We start from the raw sequence: 23832 nt of genomic DNA on the forward strand, positions 1-23832 counted from the left end.
AAGTCGACATTCAACCTGTTCAGGAAGTAAAAATATATAGATTAGAGGTAGGGATGCACGGTGGAAAAGAGGATGTTTTAACCGTCATCACTGGTTACGTAATGCATAAGTAAACCAATCGCGTATGACCAACGCCCTTTTGGAAAATCGTCTTTCAGGTTTATCTTTTATTTTCCGTTTTCTATCAGCGGTGTAACCTACTTTTTCATTATTAAATCCCATATGTCAGTTCTCCATTTTTCAGTCAAGGATTCTAGAAGTAGAACATTTTTAAGAGATGGTGTTTGGGCTGAATGTTCCATTAACGATTCCCATCTTTTCGGCTCTCGGCATTTCTGTTTTCTCGGCGCCTTTCATCGAGATTCTAAATTTTTAACCCTATTCTCTATTGAATATCGTGTTTTAAGAGGGGAAACAATCTTCATTATGGATCGAACCGTGTTTAACTCAGTTCTCCTGAGCATCAACGGTCTCGGTGTTGCGTTGAATGCTGTCACAGTGATCGCAATCTTAGCTGTTAAAAAGTTGAGAACTACACAGAACATCTTTACCCTTAACATCGCGTTGTCTGACATGGCAGCCGCTCTCATGAGCTTGATCATAACATTCCTCAATATGTCCTTTATTGCACAGGTAAGGAATATAATCTTTGTATTCAAATTTGTCAGATACTCTTAATGAAAAAGTTAAAAAAAAAAACACTGTTTTTGATTTAACACCAGTCTGGTATTTATATATCGGACATGTCGGAAGACACCAGAGAAGTGTTGAAAAAATACCAGTTTAGAATCAAACAGATTGTTAGTTCAATACTCATTGGTTATGCTTTAATGCCGATCAGGAGCCCATGATACAGAATCTTTGATTGATTGATTGATTGATTGATTGATTGATTGATTGTGTTCTTCTGCATCCATAACATTCGTACAATACATTTTCCATAACATAATAAACATAATATGTTAGCATTTTTGGCATGAATCATAAATAAAGTGTACTAAATAATAATAATTCCAGTCAAAAATGATTAACTACCAAATTATTATATGATATTCACAATTTGCTGGAGAAGGATTGTCATCATAAGCAGATTGCTTGAAAAAATGGCAATCCCGAACTAAAGCTAATTAAATACATTTATAAAGCAGAATGGGCAAATATTTCAAATACGAAACATCAATTCATGCAATATTTTAGTATGAAGATGAAGATGATTAGCAATGATCGTAGAACATAAAACGATTGATTGCATTGACTAAAATGTACAATCAATCGTGAAAATCAAGCGTACGATTACTAGTAATCGCTAACATTTGTGTTACGGGACACTGGTGTTAGCTTTACGCCAAATCGATGCTGCTTCAACACTTCACGGGTGTTTTTTGCGATATAGTTAAAAGGCTGGTGCTAAATTAACACCAGTGTTTTGCAGTGTATGCTTTCGATGGATGGACTTAATGCATATTTTGAATCCTACTCATACACAGAAACTAGAATGTTTTACATAATTAGTGTGGTACACTGTTAAAAAAAAAAACCTGATTTTACAGAAAAATAAAAGAAGATTTTGCAGAAAGCAATACCAGAATCATTCTTTAAATTCATGAAACAGGAATTTTTCTGCAATTTAACAGAACATGTCTGTTAGAAAAAGGGGAAAAGAGTGTTTTATTTAAGGAAATTTGTAAGATTACACACACCAAATACCAATTTCCTGTAAGATTACGCAATCTGGTAAGATTACAGGTGTTCTCGAGACTCTGCTGCAGGAACTTCTTTTAGTTTAAGGATAAATTTTCTAACAGTGTATAAATACAAAGGGAATTAGACGTGCTATCATTTAAGTGGACCTACATTATATCACGTGATTTAAAGTTTGAACAGTACTAAAAAAAAACAGGACCTTTGTAATGGCTAATGTAAACAATCAAACACCGTTCCGGTAAATATAGTTTAACGAAAAAATGAAAATATTTCATCTGTGATATTTGTTGAGTCTTTTTTTTTTTTAAAGATTATTTTTTAATCAAAATAATCCAAAAACAACTTCAAACTTTTTTATTACTAATCTACATGATTATACAAATTGACGATCAATGATGGTCACATGTGATTTTAATTTTACTGATGTAGAAATTTGTAAATTATTTGGATGTATGAGGAGTACAACTCTTATAAGAAAACAAAGGGAAATATCACTTTATACTTTTACATGGAGCAATATAAGAACATTTGATGAGATTTGGTTTCGTGGGAGATAATTACTGCTCGTTTTGGTGTACAAAAACTGAATCGTACTTTCATATACTCATGGATTGCATAAAAGTTAAACCTCTGTGGCAATGTTGTATTGATCATTTTTGTTTAGTTGAATTGAGAAGTTTGAATTGGAGGGAAATATTCTCAGGATTACTTTGAAATTCTTGGAGAATTAAATGTGTCAATTCTGTTATTCTTTTTATTAAATATGCAATTTTTAATTCCAGAGCTGAAGGCCGAGTACCTTCATACATTAAGATACAAAAATATATTACAGGTTGTATGGAGGAATAAAGTCGCCTGGCAACGAAGTCAGGCAAGTTAAGTTTACATTTACAGAAATGCGATGAACTGAAGGTGAAAGGGGATTTGAATGTGAATAGGTGGGATGTGTCTAGTGAAGTGCGAGTGTGAATCCTGGTGTGAAAGTTGATGTGTTTTTTTTTACTATATTTCTTTTCAATTTCCCCTTCTCTTGTATCAATATGATTTGCAGATTCCTTTCTTTCTAAATCCTATTTCGCGAAAAATTGAACGTCCATATATGCAGATTTGTTTATATTATGTTTGTTTACGTATGCATGGTTTGTGTGTGTGGGTGTTAAGGTGGGTGTGTCTCTGTGTGTTTAAGTTATGTTGAAGCTTGATATAAAATGGGATGCAATTATAATACATGTATGTTCATTTCTGTTTTCATGCAAATCATTCAGTTATTCAATACAAATTATCATTAAAATACACTGAGGGTTAGGGGCTGAGTTTAGTTAGTTTGTTTGGGGTTTTAGTATATATAAAAGTGTTTTTTTAAGGAATTTCATTCCATCCTTATTTGCTTCAGTTTTTTTGTTTTGGTAAATATTTTTTTTGCATAACCTTGCTGATATAAAATGAAGATTTGTAATTGTTTTGTATTTATCTTGAGAATATGTAATCCATTTCAATGAAATCCTTAATAAAACATGTTGGGAAAAAAAAGTGTGTGGGGGTGTGATGGTGGGAATGAGTGTATGTATGTGTGGGAGTTTGGGTGGGTGTGTGTGTGTGTGAAAGAAAATAATGAAGAGAACAACAGTTAATAATGAAAATAATGAAGAGAACAACCATTTTTATAACTGATTTCATTTGTTTCTCCTTTAAGTTATATATGATTATGCTTGTAGTGAAAAAAAGTCAAAATATGAAATGTAAAATATTATTTTATGTGTTTTGAAATGTTAAATTGAAATGTTATATTTTTGTTCATGGAATCAGAATAAAACAGTATAAAGAAAAACAGTAGGCGTAGCTTAAATCAATGTTCCCCAGAGCTACCTGCCCTTTTGGATAATCGGTGATGCTCTCTGCCGGGAATCGAACCCGGGGTCCCAGCTTGGAACGCCGTGCCTTAACCACTAGACCATGCACAGAGATGGGTTAGTGACTAGGTCGACCCCGATTCGACTGACCGTCAGATAAACAGATTTTCGACACTATGATACAAGAGTTATCAATTAAAGCTGTTATCCATGTATAATTTCTCACATTTATAAATAATACTTTTTGAAAGAGGTGCGAATTTAGCACTTGCCCCGGGCGCCGTTTGTCCTAGATACGCCACTGGTTAAACAGTGCTCCTCTGCAAAGTGGACCGGGACTTTTCAATATATCGGGACACTGGCGTACCTATAGGATTTTCCAAAGGGGTGGGGATAAAAAAAGGGGTCTTCAGGTTCATTGCATTTTTACATTACAAATTATTAATTTGGGGATCAGTTTTGACTCGACAGGGGGGCCGGGATACGTCCCCTGTATGAGTTGTGACTCGTCAGGGGGGAGTCTGCCCCCACCCCCCGTTAGGTACGCTATAGTGCATCGGGACCACGGAGTGGAATAATCTGAGGACTTTTTATAGTAACCTTTTCTTGCAATTCAATTTTGAGTTTTTATTTTTATTGTAGTTATAATGTTTATTCTTTTGATCTGGGTTTTTTTTTAGTAATACGCTAATAAATGTATATGCCATTTTGATATTTATTTTTATATCCATGATATCAGGGCCACCAAGGACAGAAGTTTGTGTAGCTAATGATGCCACCTTGATTGAATAAAGTGAAAATAAATAATAATGAATGAATTTCCACCAAAATATAATCGAATTCGGTCTCTGAACAAACACGTAGATTGTTGCCGATTTACGGTCTGATATAAAGTGGAAGGAAGAATTATCTTCTTAACTAATTATTCTTTCTCCCATCATTAATGAAACAATAATTGCTATCGTAATGACTTATCGAGTAGTGTTAGCTATAGGGAAAATTGATTAATTTTTAATGCTAACTGGGTATTGACTACTTAAAGGGACGGTCCGGGCTGAAAATATTTATATCTTAATACATAGAGTAGAATTCACCGAGCAACATGCCGAAAATTTCATCAAAATCGGATAACACATAATAAAGTTATTGAAGTTTATCGCAATATATTGTGAAAACAGTCGTCACGAATATAGGTGGGCTGATATCACATCTCCACTCCCCGTTTTCTTATTTTATTACATAAATTCACATTTTTTCATTATTTCATACTTGTTTGAATAATATATCATATATAATGAAATAAGTTGCAGCAATAAATATCTAATTCACTAAATCAGTTGTCAATCCAATTTTTCTAGTTCTTGGAGGAAAGAAATGAATAAACATAATTTCATATAATGAATACAAAAGAACAGGTGGAGATGTGACATCATCAGCCTACCTAACATGCCTAATGAATATTCATGACGCCTACATGTTCTCACAAAGTACTGCTACACTTTAAAATTCAATAACTTTGTTAAATTGTTATCCAATTAGGATGAAATTTTCGGCATTTTGCTCAGTGAATTCTACTCTATTAAGCTATACATACTTTCAGCCCGGACCACCCCTTTAACAATCATGTTTAACGCGCATGTCTAGCCTTTTGTCTACCTTAAATCCTCACTTGTTTAATATCAACAAATTCTATATTTAAACTAAATAAATATATGTAATTTTCTTTTCTTTCGTAAACACAGCCTGTAGTGGTATCAGCTCTCCTTAGTGTGGCATATACAACAGGTATCCTCAGCACTCTTGCGGTGGCTTTCCATCGTTTCATCGTCATCAAACTTGATCCTTTCAACAATCGACGCCTCGTGACAAGAGCCCGTTGTATCATCACATCTATCGTGTTCTGGTTGATGAACTCGGCCATCTTTGTTACCATCCACTACAACATACTGGAGAATAGTCTGCTGGGTTTTATCACCCCTATCGTAATACTAGGTTCTCACATAGCATCGGCTCTTTGTTACATTATCATTTATTTTGCCGTTGCGGCTAGTGCGCGTAGAGCTGGTATTTCGGCCCAACGTGCTAAACAGAATGCGCGCATTCTCATCACATTTGCACTGGTGGTAGGTACGAATATCCTTTGCTGGGCTCCTGGGTGTATCTATATTATCATATTGTATACACAGCCGAGGTCATCTTGGGGGAAGTTGGGTGCTATTCTCATCCAAGTGTTACGCTGGTGGCTCATCAGTGCGAATTCGGTGGTAAATCCCATCATATACTGGTCCCGTTTATCGGATTTTCGTAAATTTCTGAACAAAATATGCTGCTCTAAGCCACAAAGTGGCGAGGGGCAAAATCCAAGTTCCAATTGGGAGGGCAATGAAACTAAGAACACAGTGGCTAGCGTTTCAAACACCAAAATGTAGACTAGCACGTAATAATATCATCTTGTGTATATCAATATACACTGGCGCGGCCATGCAGCATGTGTGTTTATACAGTACATATATTACTCTTGTCAAAGTGAAAACTGTCGTGCATGCATGTATCTAAGTATTCATTAAGATTTCAACATGGTCATTAATGTTTGATTTATGTACAAAATATCTACGAGGAAAATATATCATATTATGTCTTTCGTGTCATTTATTTCATTCATTAATGCTGAGGTGATTATCAAGTCCTACACAGCAAAAACTGTGGTGTTAACCGGTGTACATAGAGGACCACACCAGTTGTTTTACACCGGTGTTAAATTGGTGGTGTTAGTTTTACACCCATAGGTGTTATTACAACACCTTTGGTTGTTATATTTACACTCTTTGGTGTTATGTTCAATCTCTAGGGTGTAGTTTTAACACCTCAGGGTGTGCTCCTCTATTAACACCAACTTGTGTCAGTTTTAACACCACAGTTTTTACAGTGTATATTTATAAAGTCCGATTATGGAGAATCACCTTTCACACTCTAAAAAACTTAGAGCCGGTAAATATTACCAAATATTGGGTAGAAAGGAAACATGCATGTTTGCTGGGTATCCCCCCCCCCCTCCTCATACTGGGAAAAATGCATGTTTTAAGAGTAAATTTCAACGCAATATTGCGTTTACCCAATTAATAAATAAATTATAAATAATATAATAAATAATCGATAAAAATGCATTTCCCATTTTACCCAATTATTGGTTAATTCCCTACTAATCTGTGAAAATGCATTTCATCATTATCATCACTCTAACTTTTGCTGCTATTCTTTTCTCTTTATCATCATTTACCTTGTTTAGATTTTCTCGCTGGAAATATGAGTGGTTCAGATATTGTAAGGGACCTTGGAGTTATTATTGATAACAACTTGACCCTTAACCAGCATATCAGAAATGTTTGTCGTTGTGCATCATGGGGTATTTGTAAGATAGGGAAGTTAAGAAAGTATCTTGATAAATCATCTACTGAACGTATAGTACATGCCTTTGTACCATCCCATTTAGATTATTGTAATGCTTTACTTGCTGGTTTACCTCAATCTAGTATAGCCCCCCTTCAAAGAATTCAAAATACTGCAGCTAGATTGAAAACCCTCACAAAGAAATTTTGAACATATTACCCCTATTCTCTACTCCCTCCAATGGCTCCAGGTTCATAATAGAATTATTTTCAAAATCATCCATGGTCTCGCCCCATCCTACCTTCAAAATCTTATCTCTCTCTGTCCCTCATCCTCTGCAACTCAACGTCTCCGATCTTCTTCTACTGCTCACCTTCGACTATCTCTAGGACCCCGCACTTTTACCCGTTATGGAGATCGTGCTTTTTCTGCTCTTGCCCCTAAACTCTGGAAAAATCTCCCCATCTCCATCCGTAATGCATCCATAGGCGGCGGAAGCGGGGGGGGACGTGTCCCCCACCTAAATTTTAGGTGGGGGGACGGTCCCCCTTAAAAAAAATTTTTGATAACCTTTTTTTTTTTTTTTTTTTTTCTTGTCAATTTTTTTTCCTGCGTCCCCCCCCCCCTCTAAATTCACGTGGCCACCCCTGAAATGTGTGTTGTCCCCCCCTAAAATTTTGGTTGATGACCTAATTTTTTTTTTTTTTTTTTTTTTGCTTGTCAAAAATTTTTGGGGCGCTTGTCCTATTTTTTACATGTGTCCATCCCAAAATTTCAGGTGGACACCCCCTAAATTTATTGGCTTCCGCCGCCAATGAATGCATTCACTGTCGAATCTTTCAAAACACTCCTCAAATCTTACCTCATTAAGCAGTCCTCTTAATTCCATTTCCTGTTCTCTCTCACTGTATTTTGCTACTTCTTTTTTCTCTTTCCAATGCGCTTAGAAACTGTTGTATTATAAGCGCTATATAAATGTTAATTATTATTATCATTTTATCAGTATTTTAATATCTTTATAATCGATCAATAACTGGTATTTAAGGAGTTGAATTATTTTTGTGTGTGCCTGTACGCATTGCTTGTATACAAGCTACATTTATGACTTATACATTTAGATTAATTAATGTTACACTATGAAAAGTATGTCTGGACAATACAAATAAGTTAAGAATATTTATGATATTGTATATTCTAGGGGACTTGTAAAATAATACAAAGTAAAATAATTATAAAAATGTAGGCTCACTATAGGTGAGTGTTACACAACATATCATTAGTTAATTTTAGGTTTTCTATCCCAAAAGTATGAAAGCGTCGAGGCAAATTCAATTAAAATAATAAGGAAGTAGAGAAACACAAAATCATATGAGATAAAGGTTACAAGGAAATAGATCCTTGTTACATAACAAAATGCTTAAAAATAAACCAAAGCCCAAGTATTTTTTCATACGTGATAAAGTTAACACCGCATATTATATATGTAGCTTAATATATTTATGACTTATACATGCATGTAGATAATCAATGTTACACTAAAAGGTAATTATGTCTGGACACCTGTACAAATATGTTTAGAATATTTATGATATTGTATACTTAAAGGTACTTGTAAGATAATTCAAAGTAAAATAATTATTAAAAATGTAGGCTCACTAAGAAAGAAATATGTGTGAATTTCAGGCTTACTAAAAGGCATCGAAGGAAATTCGATTCAAATAATAAAGGAGTAACGAAACAAATATTCATACAAGATAAAGGTTTACATAGATCCTTGTTATAAAATAAAATGCTAAGTCTATATTTTTTCTAACATTATATAAAGTTAACACCATATTGTACATGTTTTTATCAATTAACATCTTATAAATTAATGTTTAAAATGTTTTTGTTATTATAAACGTCGAATTTTTGTGTTTTTTTAGATATTTGATAACGTCTGTAAGAAGCGAAAAAACACACACGTGATTATTTGATTATACTTTTTAAAGCAGTTCCTTAACAATCGCACATTATACATCCTTTGGCTAACATCAGTAGCTTGGATTGTGTACCTCATCATTAAGACAGGCACCGGTTTAAATTATCGCCTTTTTCTTGGTCAGACACTTGTTTTGCACACGTCAATTTGATGTATACTTATTAAGAGTTTTTCATGGCTGTGAAAATTGCGGCGGTTATTATGAGTATGTGTTTTGAAAAAGAACCGAGGAGTAATGTTTTGGAAATGTCGAAATCGAATATCACAATAGTGCCCATTAGTGACCGTCGAAATCGAATATCACATTATTGCCCATTAGTCATGTTAGTGACCACGAGTCAGCATTGTGTGCCAACTAAAGAATGTTATAAAACACTGAATTATCTTTGACGCATTTCTTTTCTGACATCTGTTTTATCAAAAAGGGACTTATTATAGTTATTATGAACAGGCGTGTTTGTTTGTTTGCTTGCTTGATGCCTTATTCATAAATGATCAATAAATGTATGAGGAAAGTCAAGGGAGTGAGTCATCGAGAGAGTTTCGGAGGGAGAGGGAAAAGCAAATGGGGATCGAGAGCTAGGGTAGGCTGAAAAATGCATGGGAGAGAAAGAGTCAGAGAGACAGTGAGGGGAAAGGAAATTGGGATGAGAGAGGTGGTAAAAGAAGGAGAGTGAGAGGATAGTGCAGGGACCGCGGGATCGGGGAAGATGGGGACTTCACCTAGCTCCCCCCTAAAAAAAAAAAAAAAAAAAACACACACACAATTTCCAAAACCGAGTACAAAAACGTAAAAATGACCATCTGTGATTTTTTTTCAGGCTAGGCCAGTGAAAAAAAAAACACACACAATTTCCAAAACCGAGTATACAAAAACGTAAAAATGACCATCTGTGACTTTTTTCAGGCTAGGCCAGAGAAGATGAAAGAGGAAATTATGATCGGCTGGCGGGGAAAGGTGGTGGCAGGGTAGAAGGGTAAAGCTAGGATGGTGAAGGGAGGTGGTGGGGTCAGCTAACTGACAACAATGAAGGTGAGAGAAAGAGTATATAGAGATGAGTAGAGAACTACTTGATTCCCTAATCCCAGACATGGCCCGGGAAATGGGAAAGACGAAATGCATTAAAGGATTCGATATAAGGTTTCGTAATTGTATGTGTTTGCCCCATTATGAATAGGCTATTTCTATGGAGTCCTTTTACTGATCATGGAGTCCGGGGGGGGGGGGCATTCAAGTATTACTGTACATATGCGTGGCCAATTTTTTTTCCAAATACCTCCTCAACGAGTTTTTCTTTGTGTGCAAAATAACCCCCTGAACAAGTTTTCGCGAGCTTCATTTACACATTTTGGCCCATAAACAAGTTTTTCTTCTTGCTAACAATCAACAAAACTATATTCATTTGGTAGTGCATACCCCAGTGCAGATAGGGTTAAAATACCACAATCGGGAAGAACCTGAACACTTTTCAGAAAAGGCCCCGGGGAAAAAGCCCGGTAGGGCCAATTACATTGACGAGTTGATACCATGCGCGACCCAAAAAAAAAACACGTAAAAAGGGAGTTTTCAAGATAGGGTACGTTACATACGTAATAAGGGTGTCAAAAACACTAAAATAGATAAAATTTAAATGGAAATTTAAATAGGAAGCTATGTGTTTAGGGTCAAATTTGCGAGGGTAAAAAGACTAAAATGTTATATAAAGAATATTCTTTTTGCCCCAGGCCAATAGTCAACACTACGTGTTTAGAGTCCGATTAGCATGAGGTGTGGGAAGTGGGGCTGTACTAAGCCCAATAATGTAGGTAAAGGTAAAACCGACGTCCGTGACATTAAAATATCGCTGTACTTGTTTTGGTAAAAACTTTCCAAGGGTATATCATTTTGTTTCCAATATACCTATTAAGGGAAAGGTTTCACACGCCAATACTTGTTAAAGGGTGCATTTTTAGAATATGGACAAGTCTGCTTTTCGAGACCCCATTGTCGCGCATGGTATCCACGCGTCAATGGAAGTGCCCTTTCCCGGCCCCTGGGGAAGCTTGGGGGAACATACCCTAAACACATTTGGCTAGTCTTAAAGAAAAAAAAGCTTTGGAAAAAAAACAAACCGTAATACGTTTGACCCCGCGATTGACAATTGAGAAAAAAGAAGAGGAAAAATAAGAGGAAGAAGACGGGTGAAAAAATAAGATGAGGGGAAACTCATGTCACTATAAATTTTCGCTCGCGCTCGCATTGCCTGTCACAGGTGATTCATATATCTTGCTCAATATGGAGCTTACTGAGCTATTTGAGATGTATTGAGGATCATGATGCCCCCTTCCCCCCCCCCCCCCCCTTCTGATCTCGACCGCCGTTCGCGCGATCGCGCCGAAATTTGGCACGGACTTTTCCACATGAACTACATGTACAAGTCGGTACCAAAAAAAAATCTGAAAATTACTATCATTTATTATGAATAAAATATCTAACACCCAATTTCACTTCATTTTTTTCCAGATGTCATCTTTTTAATCTAATCGAAAGGTTTCCACAAATAAAAATTGCGAAACATATTCTTTTCCTTATGTATTTCTTTTTGCTGTTTTTTATGTCTTATGTATTCTCATTTTTTTATCTTTTGTTTTTCTTTTTCTTTTATGGACTTTATTACAGACCGTTTAACAACTAAATTAAACCCTAAAATAATTAAGCAGACCAATTAGAATTAACAATGATTCATCTCTCATAGACTTTGTACACAGTTATCAGATTGGAACATCAAGTATTTTTAAGCTCGCGATTCGCGCTCGCTTTATTAATTTTTATAATAAAAATGTATTTAGAATGCCCGGATTCTAGGTCTAAATCTGAAACACGCATGCGCATGTTTATTCAGACACGCAGCTTGTTTTAAATCATTATTCAGTTTCAGATCAGAATTATCAAAAATTTTCTGTTCGCGTTTTTCGCTCACATTATTAATGTACTCATCCTTTTCATGATTTACAACACATGAATAGATCGGGTGTCCCGTTGTGGAGTCTAAATCTCGATTTTTTCCGCTCGCACGCTTGCATCATTATTGTTTAGTTATAGGATGGGGGCCCGGATGGGGGTCGGGTGTCCGGACACTTTATCTTTTTGAAGCCTTCTTTTTTGTCTGTGGATTACACCAAAAATATGAATTCATTACTTGTAATCATCTTCTATTTTGTTCTTTACAATATTTCCTAACATTTTTTACTAAAAATTGATTAAACTTCGCTTGTAAATTTTTCCAAATGACTTTCTAAAAATCGATCGTCCGGACACACAACCCGTCCGGACACACAACAACATACAGTACCTATTGTTCGCGATTATAAAAAGTGCTTGGAATTTCAATTCTGTAGGTGTCAAAATTTTTCAACTCGCTCTTCGCGCTTGCATTACTTGATTTGATTGTTGAAATATGTAACGTCTTTATGACTAATTGCAAGCAGTCCATAACGGGTCCCTTTTCGATCAGATCAAATATGCATACACATCTTGGTCAGGATAACGAACATTGCCCAGATTGTTCAAATTTAAGGACAAAATACATAACCCGGGATACATAAAATGAAAACATTAAAAATAGCTCGCGCTCGCTCTATATGAGATTAGAGCTATATTTATTTTCATTTATAAGAACAAAGCTAAAAAAGTGACTATTCGGACTGCCTTGAGTTTGAAAGAAAGAAAGAAACAAACAAACAAAAACTATCTTCGAGTCGCCGATCGGGGAAAATATGGCTTTAAAAAAATCGACCCCCACCCCCTTGGTGAAGGCTGGATCCGCCCCTTAAGTTGTTCGCGAGCAAAGCGAGCGAGAAAAAAAGACCTTCTGTTCATGTCTGTTTATAGAAAAATAGAAGCCAGAGATCATCGCCCTTTTTCCCATCGTTTTCTCTCTTTGTTTTCTCCTTTGTTTTTCTAGGTCAAGAATTTTTGGGAGGCCCCAAGCCCCCCCCCCCCCACCCCCTCTCTCTCTCTCTCTAACATGCACAGTTGAACATGGTTGAACATGGGATCATTGAAAGCCGTGTAACTTTTCTCTAGCAGGGGCCCAGGCGGGGTCATGGGAGATGATTGGGGGAATCCCCGATTACCGGTATATCTAGCTTAGCCTTGGGATATGGGCGTGGTCCGTGGTCGCTCCGGCGCGCGCGCGTACATTCGTCGTCGCATTGTCATCGAAAGAAATAGGTCATCTGACTGACGCTGGCACTGAGTAGAAATCATACGAAAACTGTGATGTTTGTGTTGTGAAATATTCAATTAAGTTTGAAAATGAGCCAGCCTGAAACAGGAACTATTGTTGAAGGTATAGGAGATGAGCTGTTTCATATCTTTGGGTTAATAATCGTAGTCGCCGTGCCGTTTTTTGTCGCTTATCGAAACCGGTAAGTAGAATCTCCATCGCTCGGATGAACATCGCCTCGCCGAAGCTTCGGGCGAAGATGGTATTGGTAATGCGTGTCTGGACTGAACTTCTGAAGTGTAGATCTAACTACCATTCCGCATCATGCGCGATCGCAAATACGAAATTACGATGGGTGATTTCTAATTAAAGTATAGTCACGTATTGTATTACCGGACACTATCATATTTCCGGACGCGCATAGTACTGCGTACGAAATCAATTTCGTACCGTAAGACTTCCGCAGTTCAATTTCACAGATCAATTAAAAGAACAAGTTTGCAAAAACAAGGCGAAAAAATCCAACTTTTACCTTATTTTTCTCTAAAATGACAGAAAATGCTTAAAATATCATATAACATAGTTTTGCATTAACAATTGATCCCAATTGATCTATTTTCTGATGGCAATACGGACCTAATTTCGGGCCTGATTCGCCGAATTTTAATCTCGTCCGCTCCATCGATCAGATCGTCGACGGCGGCTAGTTCTCAAGGTATATATCCCGGCCGTCCGTGCGCGAGGTAGAGAGCCGTCAACGATCGTCTGCGCATCGATAGAACTTGACTGAGGGGTCACGATATGAACGAGCATAAATACTGGAAAGTGCCATATCGAACACGCAATCAAAAAAATTTTTTTAAAAATGAAATTAGTTAGCAAACACATTACAAAGATCTGCTCAAAATCGATATAAGAAAGCAAACCAAAACTTAGAATTTACTCATGAGATGATATATCATGAAAAAATCACACCAACTTTTTCTTACACCATTATAATTAAGAATATTTTTACCCATCCGTGGCGCGTCCGGAATTATGATGTAATTTGTCACGCACGAAAATAATTGTTTTTTGCGGAGGGGTATGCGGCAAGTGCGGTGCAAAGAAAACGGTTGGAAAATATAAAATAATTTCATCATATTCATAATTTTCAGAATATTTGGAATAGCAAGGTATAATTTTTCTTCATTGTATTTCCTCTAGTTGTCATTTTTAAAGCACTGAAATAAAGGTGTCCGGCAATAGGATACACTGCCATACCAGCAGGCCTACCCATTATTTATCGACCATCTAATCTTCTATAAGCATCGTATCTGCGAAAATATCAATTTTACCCAGTTTTTGTCTCAATTGTGCACAATACAGATCAGATTCCCATGTTTCGCTCAGCGACTCCAATTCAATCTGCGTATATCTCCACGAACAACGAATACGACGATTTTACATTTGCTCATCACCTGTCTTTTAAAACCGACCACCCGCAATACACTGCTCCTACTCTCCCGCGCGTATTGTTTGTAATAGTACGCAATAATTTTAACGCGCGCAAGGTGGTTGGTTTCAAAAGAGGTGGTCGATATGTGGTAGTCTCGCCATACGGTAGATCCAACGTTAGGCATACGGTGTTGAAATCTGGTGTTGGTGTTGTGACAACACCTATACCAGCCTCAACACCGAACCGATACTGTCATGAATATGAACACAAAAAATATACCTTGACTTTCGTAAAGCTTTTGATTCTGTTCCCCATGAGCGTCTCTTAAGAAAACTCAAAGCTTACGGAATAGCTGGCAATCTTGAGGAGTGGATTTATGCTTTACTGTGGAATCCTGACAGGACGTAGACAGAGGGTTGCCATCAATGGTCAGGTTTCAAGGTGGAATGAGGTCAAGAGTGGAAAACCGCAAGGCAGTGTCCTCGGTCCAACAGTATTTGTGATATTTATCAATGACCTGCCAGAAATAGTGAGGAGTATCGTACAGATATATGCAGACGATGCCAGGATCTTCAGAGAAATAGTCACAAATGCTGATTGTGAAACCCTGCAAGCTGATTTAGATATATGCTCATCAAATGGTCAAAGGAATGGCAGCTTTAACATCGCAAAATGTAAGTTCTTGCACATTGGCAGAAACAGTTTGCATTACAACTACAACTCAGTACAACCTAGATGGAACCGCTCTTGAGGAAGAATCACTTCAGAAGAAAAAGACCTGGGAGTTATAATGGATTCTGGAGTGAAATTTCACACGCATGTTGCTTCAGCTGTCTTGAAAGCTAGCCGAGTAGTTTGCAATCATCATGAGAAGCTTCCTCACCAGGGATAGGGATACAATGTCAAAACTCTTCAAGGGCCTTGTACGGCCAATCTTCGAATACAGCAATGCTATATGGCACCCTAGATACAAGGCAGACATGAAGGAGATTGAGAAGGTACAAAGAAGAGCAACGAAACTCATACCATCTTTGGCAATGCTAGACTATGGAGACAGACTTCAAGCCCTAAAACTACCATCCCTGCAATACAGAATGAGAAGAGATGACATGATCCAGACTTATAAAATAGTACATGGGATCGACTGGCTTGACAAGGATATGTTCTTCTCATCTTCTACTGTTGAGGCAACTGGAGGTCACCCCTTCAAACTCTTCCAGAATAGAAGCAGATTGGATGTTAGAATAAATGCCTTCGGAGCTAGAGTAGTTCGTGATTGGAATTCACTATACCTACTGAAGTTGTCTCTGCTCCATCTATAAACTCCTTCAAAGCCAGGCTTGATAAGAATCACTTCAGAATCACTTCTGGAATGCAGAGTGGTACTGTCATCCTTGGGAATGATACAGGTACATGTACATGCACACTTGGCACTGACACTGTTCTAACAAACTTTGAGGAGGAAGATACAAAGAGTTTGGAGGAGTGATAGACCTGGAAACTAGACTGCAGACCTCTGCATTTTTCCAGTACACTGGTAATAAGGTAATGATATTACGCTGGTGTTGCCTTGGAAAAAAAGACCATTGGAAAATAAGACCAAAACTAAAGAAGCTTCACTCTAGTCTGTGTGGTTGTTATGCTGAACTCCGTGGCGTTGGCTCCACTCACCGAAGAGACCGAAGTTCACAGTCTAGTCTGTGTGGTTGTTACGCTGAACTCCGTGGCGTTGGCTCCACTCACCGAAGAGACCGAACTTCTAACTAGATCTGTACAGCCAGGGACTCAATGGCATATATGTTTATGTATTGTCAGATAAACCAGGGAAGTGGTAGTTGCACAACAGTTGGTTTTTCCCCATTAAGGTGCGAGCCATCTGTGTATAAGGAGAAATACAAAAATTTCAAATGTTAAAAAACTTCTCGAAACAGGCAGCTGCCAAACAGACAGCTGCCAGCTGTCTATGGAAAAGTTCGTGTTGAGCACTGGCGTTGAATGATGTAGAACTGTTCTATATTTGGGCTAGATATATTATTTTTAGCCTTCATTGAATAATGAAGTTTCGATACAATTCTGTTGCGTGCCTTCGCAAATCACAATATTTCTGGTTATTTTCATAAGTGGGCGAGACACACATCACTTATGCCTTGTTGTCTCACCTGCGAAGCAGAGTGAGACTATAGGCGCCGCTTTTCCGACGGCGGCGGCGGCGGCGTCAACATCAAATCTTAACCTGAGGTTAAGTTTTTGAAATGACGTCATAACTTAGAAAGTATATGGACCTAGTTAATAAAACTTGGCCATAAGGTTAATCAAGTATTACTGAACATCCTATTAGAGTTTCATATCACATGACCAAGGTCAAAGGTCATTTAGGGTCAATGAACTTAGACCATGTTGGAGGGATCAACATCGAAATCTTAACCTGAGGTTAAGTTTTTGAAATGTCATCATAACTTAGAAAATATATTTACCTAGTTCATGAAACTTGGACATAAGGTTAATCAAGTATCACTGAACATCCTGCATGAGTTTCACGTCACATGTCCAAGGTCAAAGGTCATTTAGGGTCAATGAACTTTGGCCGAATTGTGGATATCTGTTGAATTCCCATCATAACTTTGAAAGTTTATGGATCTGATTCATGAAACTTGGACATAATAGTAATCAAGCATCACTGAACATTTTGTGCAAGTTTCAGGTCTCATGATTAAGGTCAAAGGTCATTTAGGGTCAATGAACTTTGGCCGAATTGGGGGTATCTGTTGAATTACCATCATAACTTTGAAAGTTTATTGGTCTAGTTCATTAAACTTGGATATTATAGTAATCAAGTATCTCTGAACATCCTGTGCGCATTTCAGGTCACATGACCAAGGTCAAAGGTCAATGAACTTTGGCCGAACTGGGTGTATCTGTTGAATTACCATCATAACTTTGAAAGTTTATGGATCTGATTCATGAAACTTGTACATAAGAGTAATCAAGTATCACTGAACATCCTGTGCGAGTTTCAGGTCACATGATCAAGGTCACAGGTCATGTAAGGTCAATGAACTTTGGCCATGTTGGGGTTTTTTGTTGAATAACCATCATATCTCTGTAAGTTTATTGGTCTAGTTCATAAAAAGTGGACATAAGAGTAACCATGTATCACTGAACATCTTGTGCGAGTTGAGTAGTATTCAAAGTCAGCACTGCTGCTATATTGAACCGCATGGTGCAGGTGAGACGGCCAGAGGCATTCCACTTGTTTTTACCTTTAAATTAAGTTAGAGCATTCCATTCCATTGGCCCAAGCCCTTGCAATTGCATTATTCTGCAGTTGGTTCTTCATTATTTTGAATGGAATTTTAAGAGACAAGGTGAAGTTCAACCTGAATTGAAGTTTGTGAAAATAAAATCAGAAAAAAGGAGGCATGCCCACAAAAGAAATATAATGGTGAAGATTCAGCTGTGAAGATTTGACAAGAACCCATCGCTTTTTTAAAGCCAGTGATTTATAGAATAGATTATCTAGCCATATGAAAATATGGACTGGCAAAACTGGACAGATTTATTGAAGCATTTCATAGGACTTGGGTCCTATGTCTGGAACCTTTAGCAGAAAAAAAATTAACATTTGATCTGGGTTTTCTCAAGATACATGCATCAAATAACAGAAATGAAAGTTAGTCGTTTGTTGTAATATTACTTTTTTATTTTAAAAAAAATGATCACAAAGCTTCTGGAATTCCGGTCTTGCTTTGACAAAAAACTTGTCCAGACAAATAACTTAGTGTATGCCACGTAGATAGGATTAAGGGATTAAATTTATGTAACCACTGTGGAACACCCTGTACATGCTGCAGGATTCGTCAATTTTACAAACACAATATAAACCATCGTTAACTTTTAACATATATAATTTTTTAAGTTCTGAAAAATGAACACCATTTCGTAGTCTTATTTTTATTTGCCATGCAGAGTTAGATTTATGTATTTTTAAGTGTCAATGATATGTGTCATCACTAAACATACACAAATGCATCGTGTATGAAGCAATTAGCATAATTCTTGCAGATGCCTGATTTAAAGCTGCTAAGAGAAGGAGTTCCGAAATCATGCTTACAATTCGTGTAAACCAATTACAACTAAGTTTTTTTTTATTCTGTCCTTCAAAACTTTCCAGGTTAACATTAATAGCAACCAGAGCCATACACCCAGAGAGTGAAGCCCAGGTCCAGCATACACGCACCCAGCTCGGCTACGGCAGATCAAATGACCCCGATGGGATTGCAGCCACCAATGGGCAAGCAACTGGGGAGTCAAACAGACCAGACAGTGGTGACGGGCAGAGCAGTAATGGACGACGTGGTATGAGCACCCAGCAGTATAATGGAGACGCACCTTGCCCTATCTGCCTTGAAGAGAAAGAATGCGCAGCTGAGACTAATTGCGGTCATGTGTTTTGTGGTAGGTTTCGCGTTTGATGCCTTTATATTTGGATTAGAATTACCTTTTTTTCCAGAAATAGCTTTTTATTGCATTTCCGGGGAGATGAAATTTTCATTGTCTAGTATATGTATTCCTAAAGAATGCAAAATTGCAAATTATTATGCAGACTAGCTGAGGTTTAATTTTAGTACTATTTTAGAAAAAGAAAAAGAAGTTTAGTTAGGTTTGATGTTGAAATTGGGGTCATATCATTATACTCGCTTTATACCTCAGAATAAATTTCCAATCACATTTTAGGACTCTCATTTTATCATATGTTTTCAACAGCATTATGAACACCACTTGGTCATGTTTCTGTGTCTTTGAAGACAGCTTAAAAGCTAGGACCGACCTGTGGTTGATTTATTCTTCAATTCAATGTTTGGTATATATATTTAGTAAGCTGAAGATTTTGTAATAGTTCTACTAATACTTGGGTGGATTGGCATTGATTAAAGGGATGGTCCAAGCTGAAAATATTTATATCTTAATAATACATAGAGTAGAGTTCTCTGAGCAAAATGCTGAAAATTTCATCAAAATCGGATAAAAAATAATAAAGTTATTGAAGTGTAATGTTTAGCAATATTTTGTGAAAACAGTTGTCATGAATATTCATTAGGTGGGCTGATGATGTCACATCCCAACTTTCCATTTTCTTATGTTATTACATGAAATCATAATTTCTTCATTATTTCATACTTGTGTGAATAATATGTCTCCCTTATAATTCAATGAGTTGCAGCAATAAATATCTAATGCACTAAATCAGTTGTCAATCCAATTTTTCTAGTTCTGGGAGGAAAAAATTTGAATAATCCTAATTTCATATAATAAAATACAAAAGAACAAGTTGGGATGTGACATCATCAGCCCGCCTAATGAATATTCATGACAACTGTTTTCACAAAAATATTGCTAAACTTCAAAATTCAATAACTTTGTTGTTTGTTATCTGATTTTGATGAAATCTTCTGCATTTTGCTCAGTGAATGCTACTCTATTTATTAAACTATAAATACTTTCAGCCTGGACCATTCCTTTAAAAGTAGACTAAATGATCAAATGGCAATTTAACCTCATTATTAATAGTAGACCAAATAGGTTTAGCCCATGTGGCATTAGACCATCTGAGTCGATAGTCTGCTTAAAGAACAATTTTTTTTCTTTCTTTCAGGTAACTGTTTAATTGCCTACTGGAGACATGGTACATGGCTTGGTGCTATAAGCTGTCCTGTGTGTAGGCAAATGGTAAATAAACCAAACTAATCCTACATTAAGAAATTATTAAAAATTATCAATTTGAAGGTTGCAATCTGTGTATCAAACATTGTTTTGCTTTTTTTAATTTGTAGATGATTGATATTCTATAATTGTGAAATGTGGCTCTGCTATCAATACTGTGACTGTTTCTTTTATGTTTGAATATAGTAGTGGTAGTGGAGATTATAGAAGTAAGGAAGTAGTAGTAGTAGTAGTAGTAGTAGCAGCAGAAGTAGTAGTAGTAGTAGTAGTAGTAGTAGTAGTAGTAGTAGTAGTAGTAGTAGCAGTAGTAGTAGTAGTAGTAGAAGAAGTAGTAGTTGTTTATCAATTCCATGTTTATGAGTGTAGAAAGATGAAATGAATGATCCTTTCAACAAGGCACCATTTCATCTTTCGCCATGGTCTGTTGACTGTCACATACATACAACATGAGCACTGCAAGCACAAGCGGCTTTACAGGTAGCGCCTGAGGTCTCGGCATGCGCGTACAATGGACAAAATCATATGGATCTAAAATTGCAAAATGAATTGATCCAAAATTGCACAGATAATGATGTCCCTATAAAATGGGCTGAATGATCGACATCAAATGACAGGATCTATCTAGGTGTCTTATAATATTTAATGTCATTTTCTTATCTTCATTCTGTTATCCTATATATTTTGATTTACTGTTTATGCTGTTCAGGTAACAATTATCCTACCAGTCTTCCAACAAGATGAACAGAATAGTGGTGAGGGGAGAAGAATTCTTGCAGAAATCAGGGATTATAATAGAAGATTTTCAGGAGAGCCCAGACCTGTAAGTAGAAAAATATAATTTCTAATAAACAATTCTACATTTTTCATGGGGATTTGGTGAATCAAAGAATAACAGCTTATCTGTTCAAATAATTTCCATACATTTCTCTACCCCCTTTTCTAATTTTGTTTTCAAGCATTCACCAGCTCTAAATTGCAGCACAGTAGAATATATGCACATAGTTTCTGCACTATATAAATCAGTATATATTATTATTTATTTGAAATAGGGCTTATTACAATTCAAATGTATAAATAAAATTCATTTAGAGAGACGGATAATGAAATAATTTTTTTTAAATCTACAACTAGATATTAATGCATTGCTCAACGAATCAATCAGTCAATCAAATAAATGATAAAGGAAAAGAGGAAATAGTAAACTTATTGAATAAATGGATAGATTAATGAATAAATGGATGAGAGTGAATGAGCATTAAAGCTATGGGTAAACAGAAAGTTTTAGTCTCAATGTAATCCTTGGTTGGTAGATGTTACTGTGTGAAAAAGGGATCAGGGTTCTACTTATTCATTCTGGAGAAATTGACTGAAGCTGTTGACATGTAACAAAGAGTAATTTTGTTCTGGTTTTATCCCAATTCTTTTAAATAAATTCAGGTGCTTTCTCTCACTAAAATATATTTTGGGACTACATTTATGATAGTTGGCTGTCAATTCTATTTGTTTATACTTATTGTATCCAATTCCATAGCTCTTTCATGTGATTGTACTTTTCTTTAACTATTGTAGTTTATGGACTACATCTATGATCTTCCAACCTTGCTACGTCACGTTGCACATGACTTCTTTTCTTTCCATGGAGTTGTTTGGATGTTCCGTCTGAGGATCATTTTCTGCTTCGCAGCGGCCCTTCTCTACCTTATATCCCCTCTAGACATCATTCCAGAGGCAGTCTTTGGGGTTCTAGGACTCTTTGATGACATCTTTGTGGTCCTGATCTTGGCTATCTATGTCACAGTTATCTACAGGGGTATTGTGGCGCAAAGGATGGAATAGCACCAAGGTCATAATAAATGAACGGTTAATTGCTGATTGGTCTACAACCGCTACGTCTACTTTCCATTTGGTCTAGTTATCCCACACGATCTAATCCTACCTCATATACAACCAGTTAATCTACAAATTACTAGGTCTGATTGCTATTGGTCCATTTACGATTCCAGTAAGGCTCTACCTATATTTTCTAATACCTACGTTCACATTGTTATTTTTATGGTTAAATGAGCTGTTCATGAAACAAATTTTAATTTTACAAGGTAACAAAAGAAAATAGATGAAGTGATATTGGACCAACTGGGCATTGAACTGAATGATAATTAGACAAAGTTGTTATTAGACCAAGTGTAGTGTTGACCAAATGGCTTGTAGATCAAGTGAATATAAACTTAAAGGACAAGTCTACCCCGACAAAAAGTTGATTTGAATAAAAAGAGAAAAATCCAACAAGCATAACACTGAAAATTTCATCAAAATCTGATGTAAAATAAGAAAGTTATGACCTTTTAAAGTTTCGCTAAATTTCACAAAACAGTTATATGCACATCCTGGCTGGTATGCAAATGTGGAGACTATGATGTCATCCACTCACTATTTCTTTTGTATTTTATTGTATGAAATATTAAATATTCTAATTTTCTCATTATCAAGTGATGCAATGATTAATTCCTCCCTGAACAAGTGGAATTAGCATTGTTTAATACTATATGGTTCAGTCAAGTTGGTCCTTATTTTCAAATCTATAAAAAATGAAATATTGAATAATTCAAACAATAAAAAAATGAGAAATAGTGAGTGATGGACATCATCAGCTGAGTCACTTAGTTGTGCATATCACTGTTACGTGAAAAATAAGCGAAACTTTAAAATATCATAACTTTCTTATTTTCCATCCGATTTTGACGAAATTTTCAGCACTATGCTAGTTAAATTTTTCTCTATTTATTCAAGTCAGTATTTTCCTGGGGTGGACTTGGCCTTCAATGAACTATGATATGATTGGTAGGAAGAGGATTAAGTAGCACCAGGGTCAAAGGTCATGGTTTCTGTATAATTAACTGCACCCGTTAGGAGGATCACTTCACACCAATGTCAAACATAATTGTCCTTACAAAGTGAAGTACTGCATAGTGTCTTTGAAGAGGATGGAATATCACCAGGGTCAAAGGTCATGGATTCTGTATTATGAACTGCATCTGTTGTCACTTCATGCTGATGTCAAAGGTCATAGACTCCACACAGTGTAGGGGTCTTTGAATAGTTGAAATCATACCAATGTCAAAGGTCGTGAATTGTATGATGTATTTCATATTCCTGTCATGGCCTTACACATGTATCTGTTTATGGAGTGCCTTACTTATCATTTAAATTCAAAGACTGTATAGTTATGATATCATGCTGTTATCCTTCTACTATGCTTATTAGTTAAATCAGTTTTATAGATTTGTAAGCAAGCAAACTATGTGATTTCATGGCAATATATATCTAACTGCAATTATTTGTTTTTCTAGGTGTATTGCTGGTCATGCGAAAAGTGCTGTTTTTAGCTTTGTAGGATAGTTGTTGACAGGAATATGCCATTATTTGCCCACCATGTATTTGAAATGCATATCACAACTTATATTCCTGCAAATATTTGTTTATCGTAATGCAATTCTTCTTTCATCCACTCATGTTGCATTACTACTGCCTTTTATTGGAAGGGAA

The 23832-nt window shown here is 36.3% G+C and overlaps 2 protein-coding genes across 2 annotated transcripts; both read left to right on the forward strand.

Moving 5' to 3' along the window:
- LOC121424412 (melanocortin receptor 4-like) lies at positions 1-6309 on the forward strand. Its single transcript, XM_041620098.1, has 2 exons — positions 1-633; positions 5297-6309. Exons 1-2 carry the CDS (start codon positions 223-225, stop codon positions 5981-5983), a joined length of 1098 nt encoding a protein of 365 aa, XP_041476032.1. The 5' UTR covers positions 1-222; the 3' UTR covers positions 5984-6309.
- A 6798-nt stretch (positions 6310-13107) lies between these two features.
- LOC121424391 (E3 ubiquitin-protein ligase RNF170-like) lies at positions 13108-22586 on the forward strand. Its single transcript, XM_041620060.1, has 5 exons — positions 13108-13332; positions 18740-19023; positions 20222-20295; positions 20996-21109; positions 21859-22586. Exons 1-5 carry the CDS (start codon positions 13220-13222, stop codon positions 22123-22125), a joined length of 852 nt encoding a protein of 283 aa, XP_041475994.1. The 5' UTR covers positions 13108-13219; the 3' UTR covers positions 22126-22586.
- Positions 22587-23832: the final 1246 nt, after the last annotated feature.

Source organism: Lytechinus variegatus, chromosome 11, assembly GCF_018143015.1.
Source record: "Lytechinus variegatus isolate NC3 chromosome 11, Lvar_3.0, whole genome shotgun sequence".
Classification (NCBI taxonomy): domain Eukaryota; kingdom Metazoa; phylum Echinodermata; class Echinoidea; order Temnopleuroida; family Toxopneustidae; genus Lytechinus; species Lytechinus variegatus.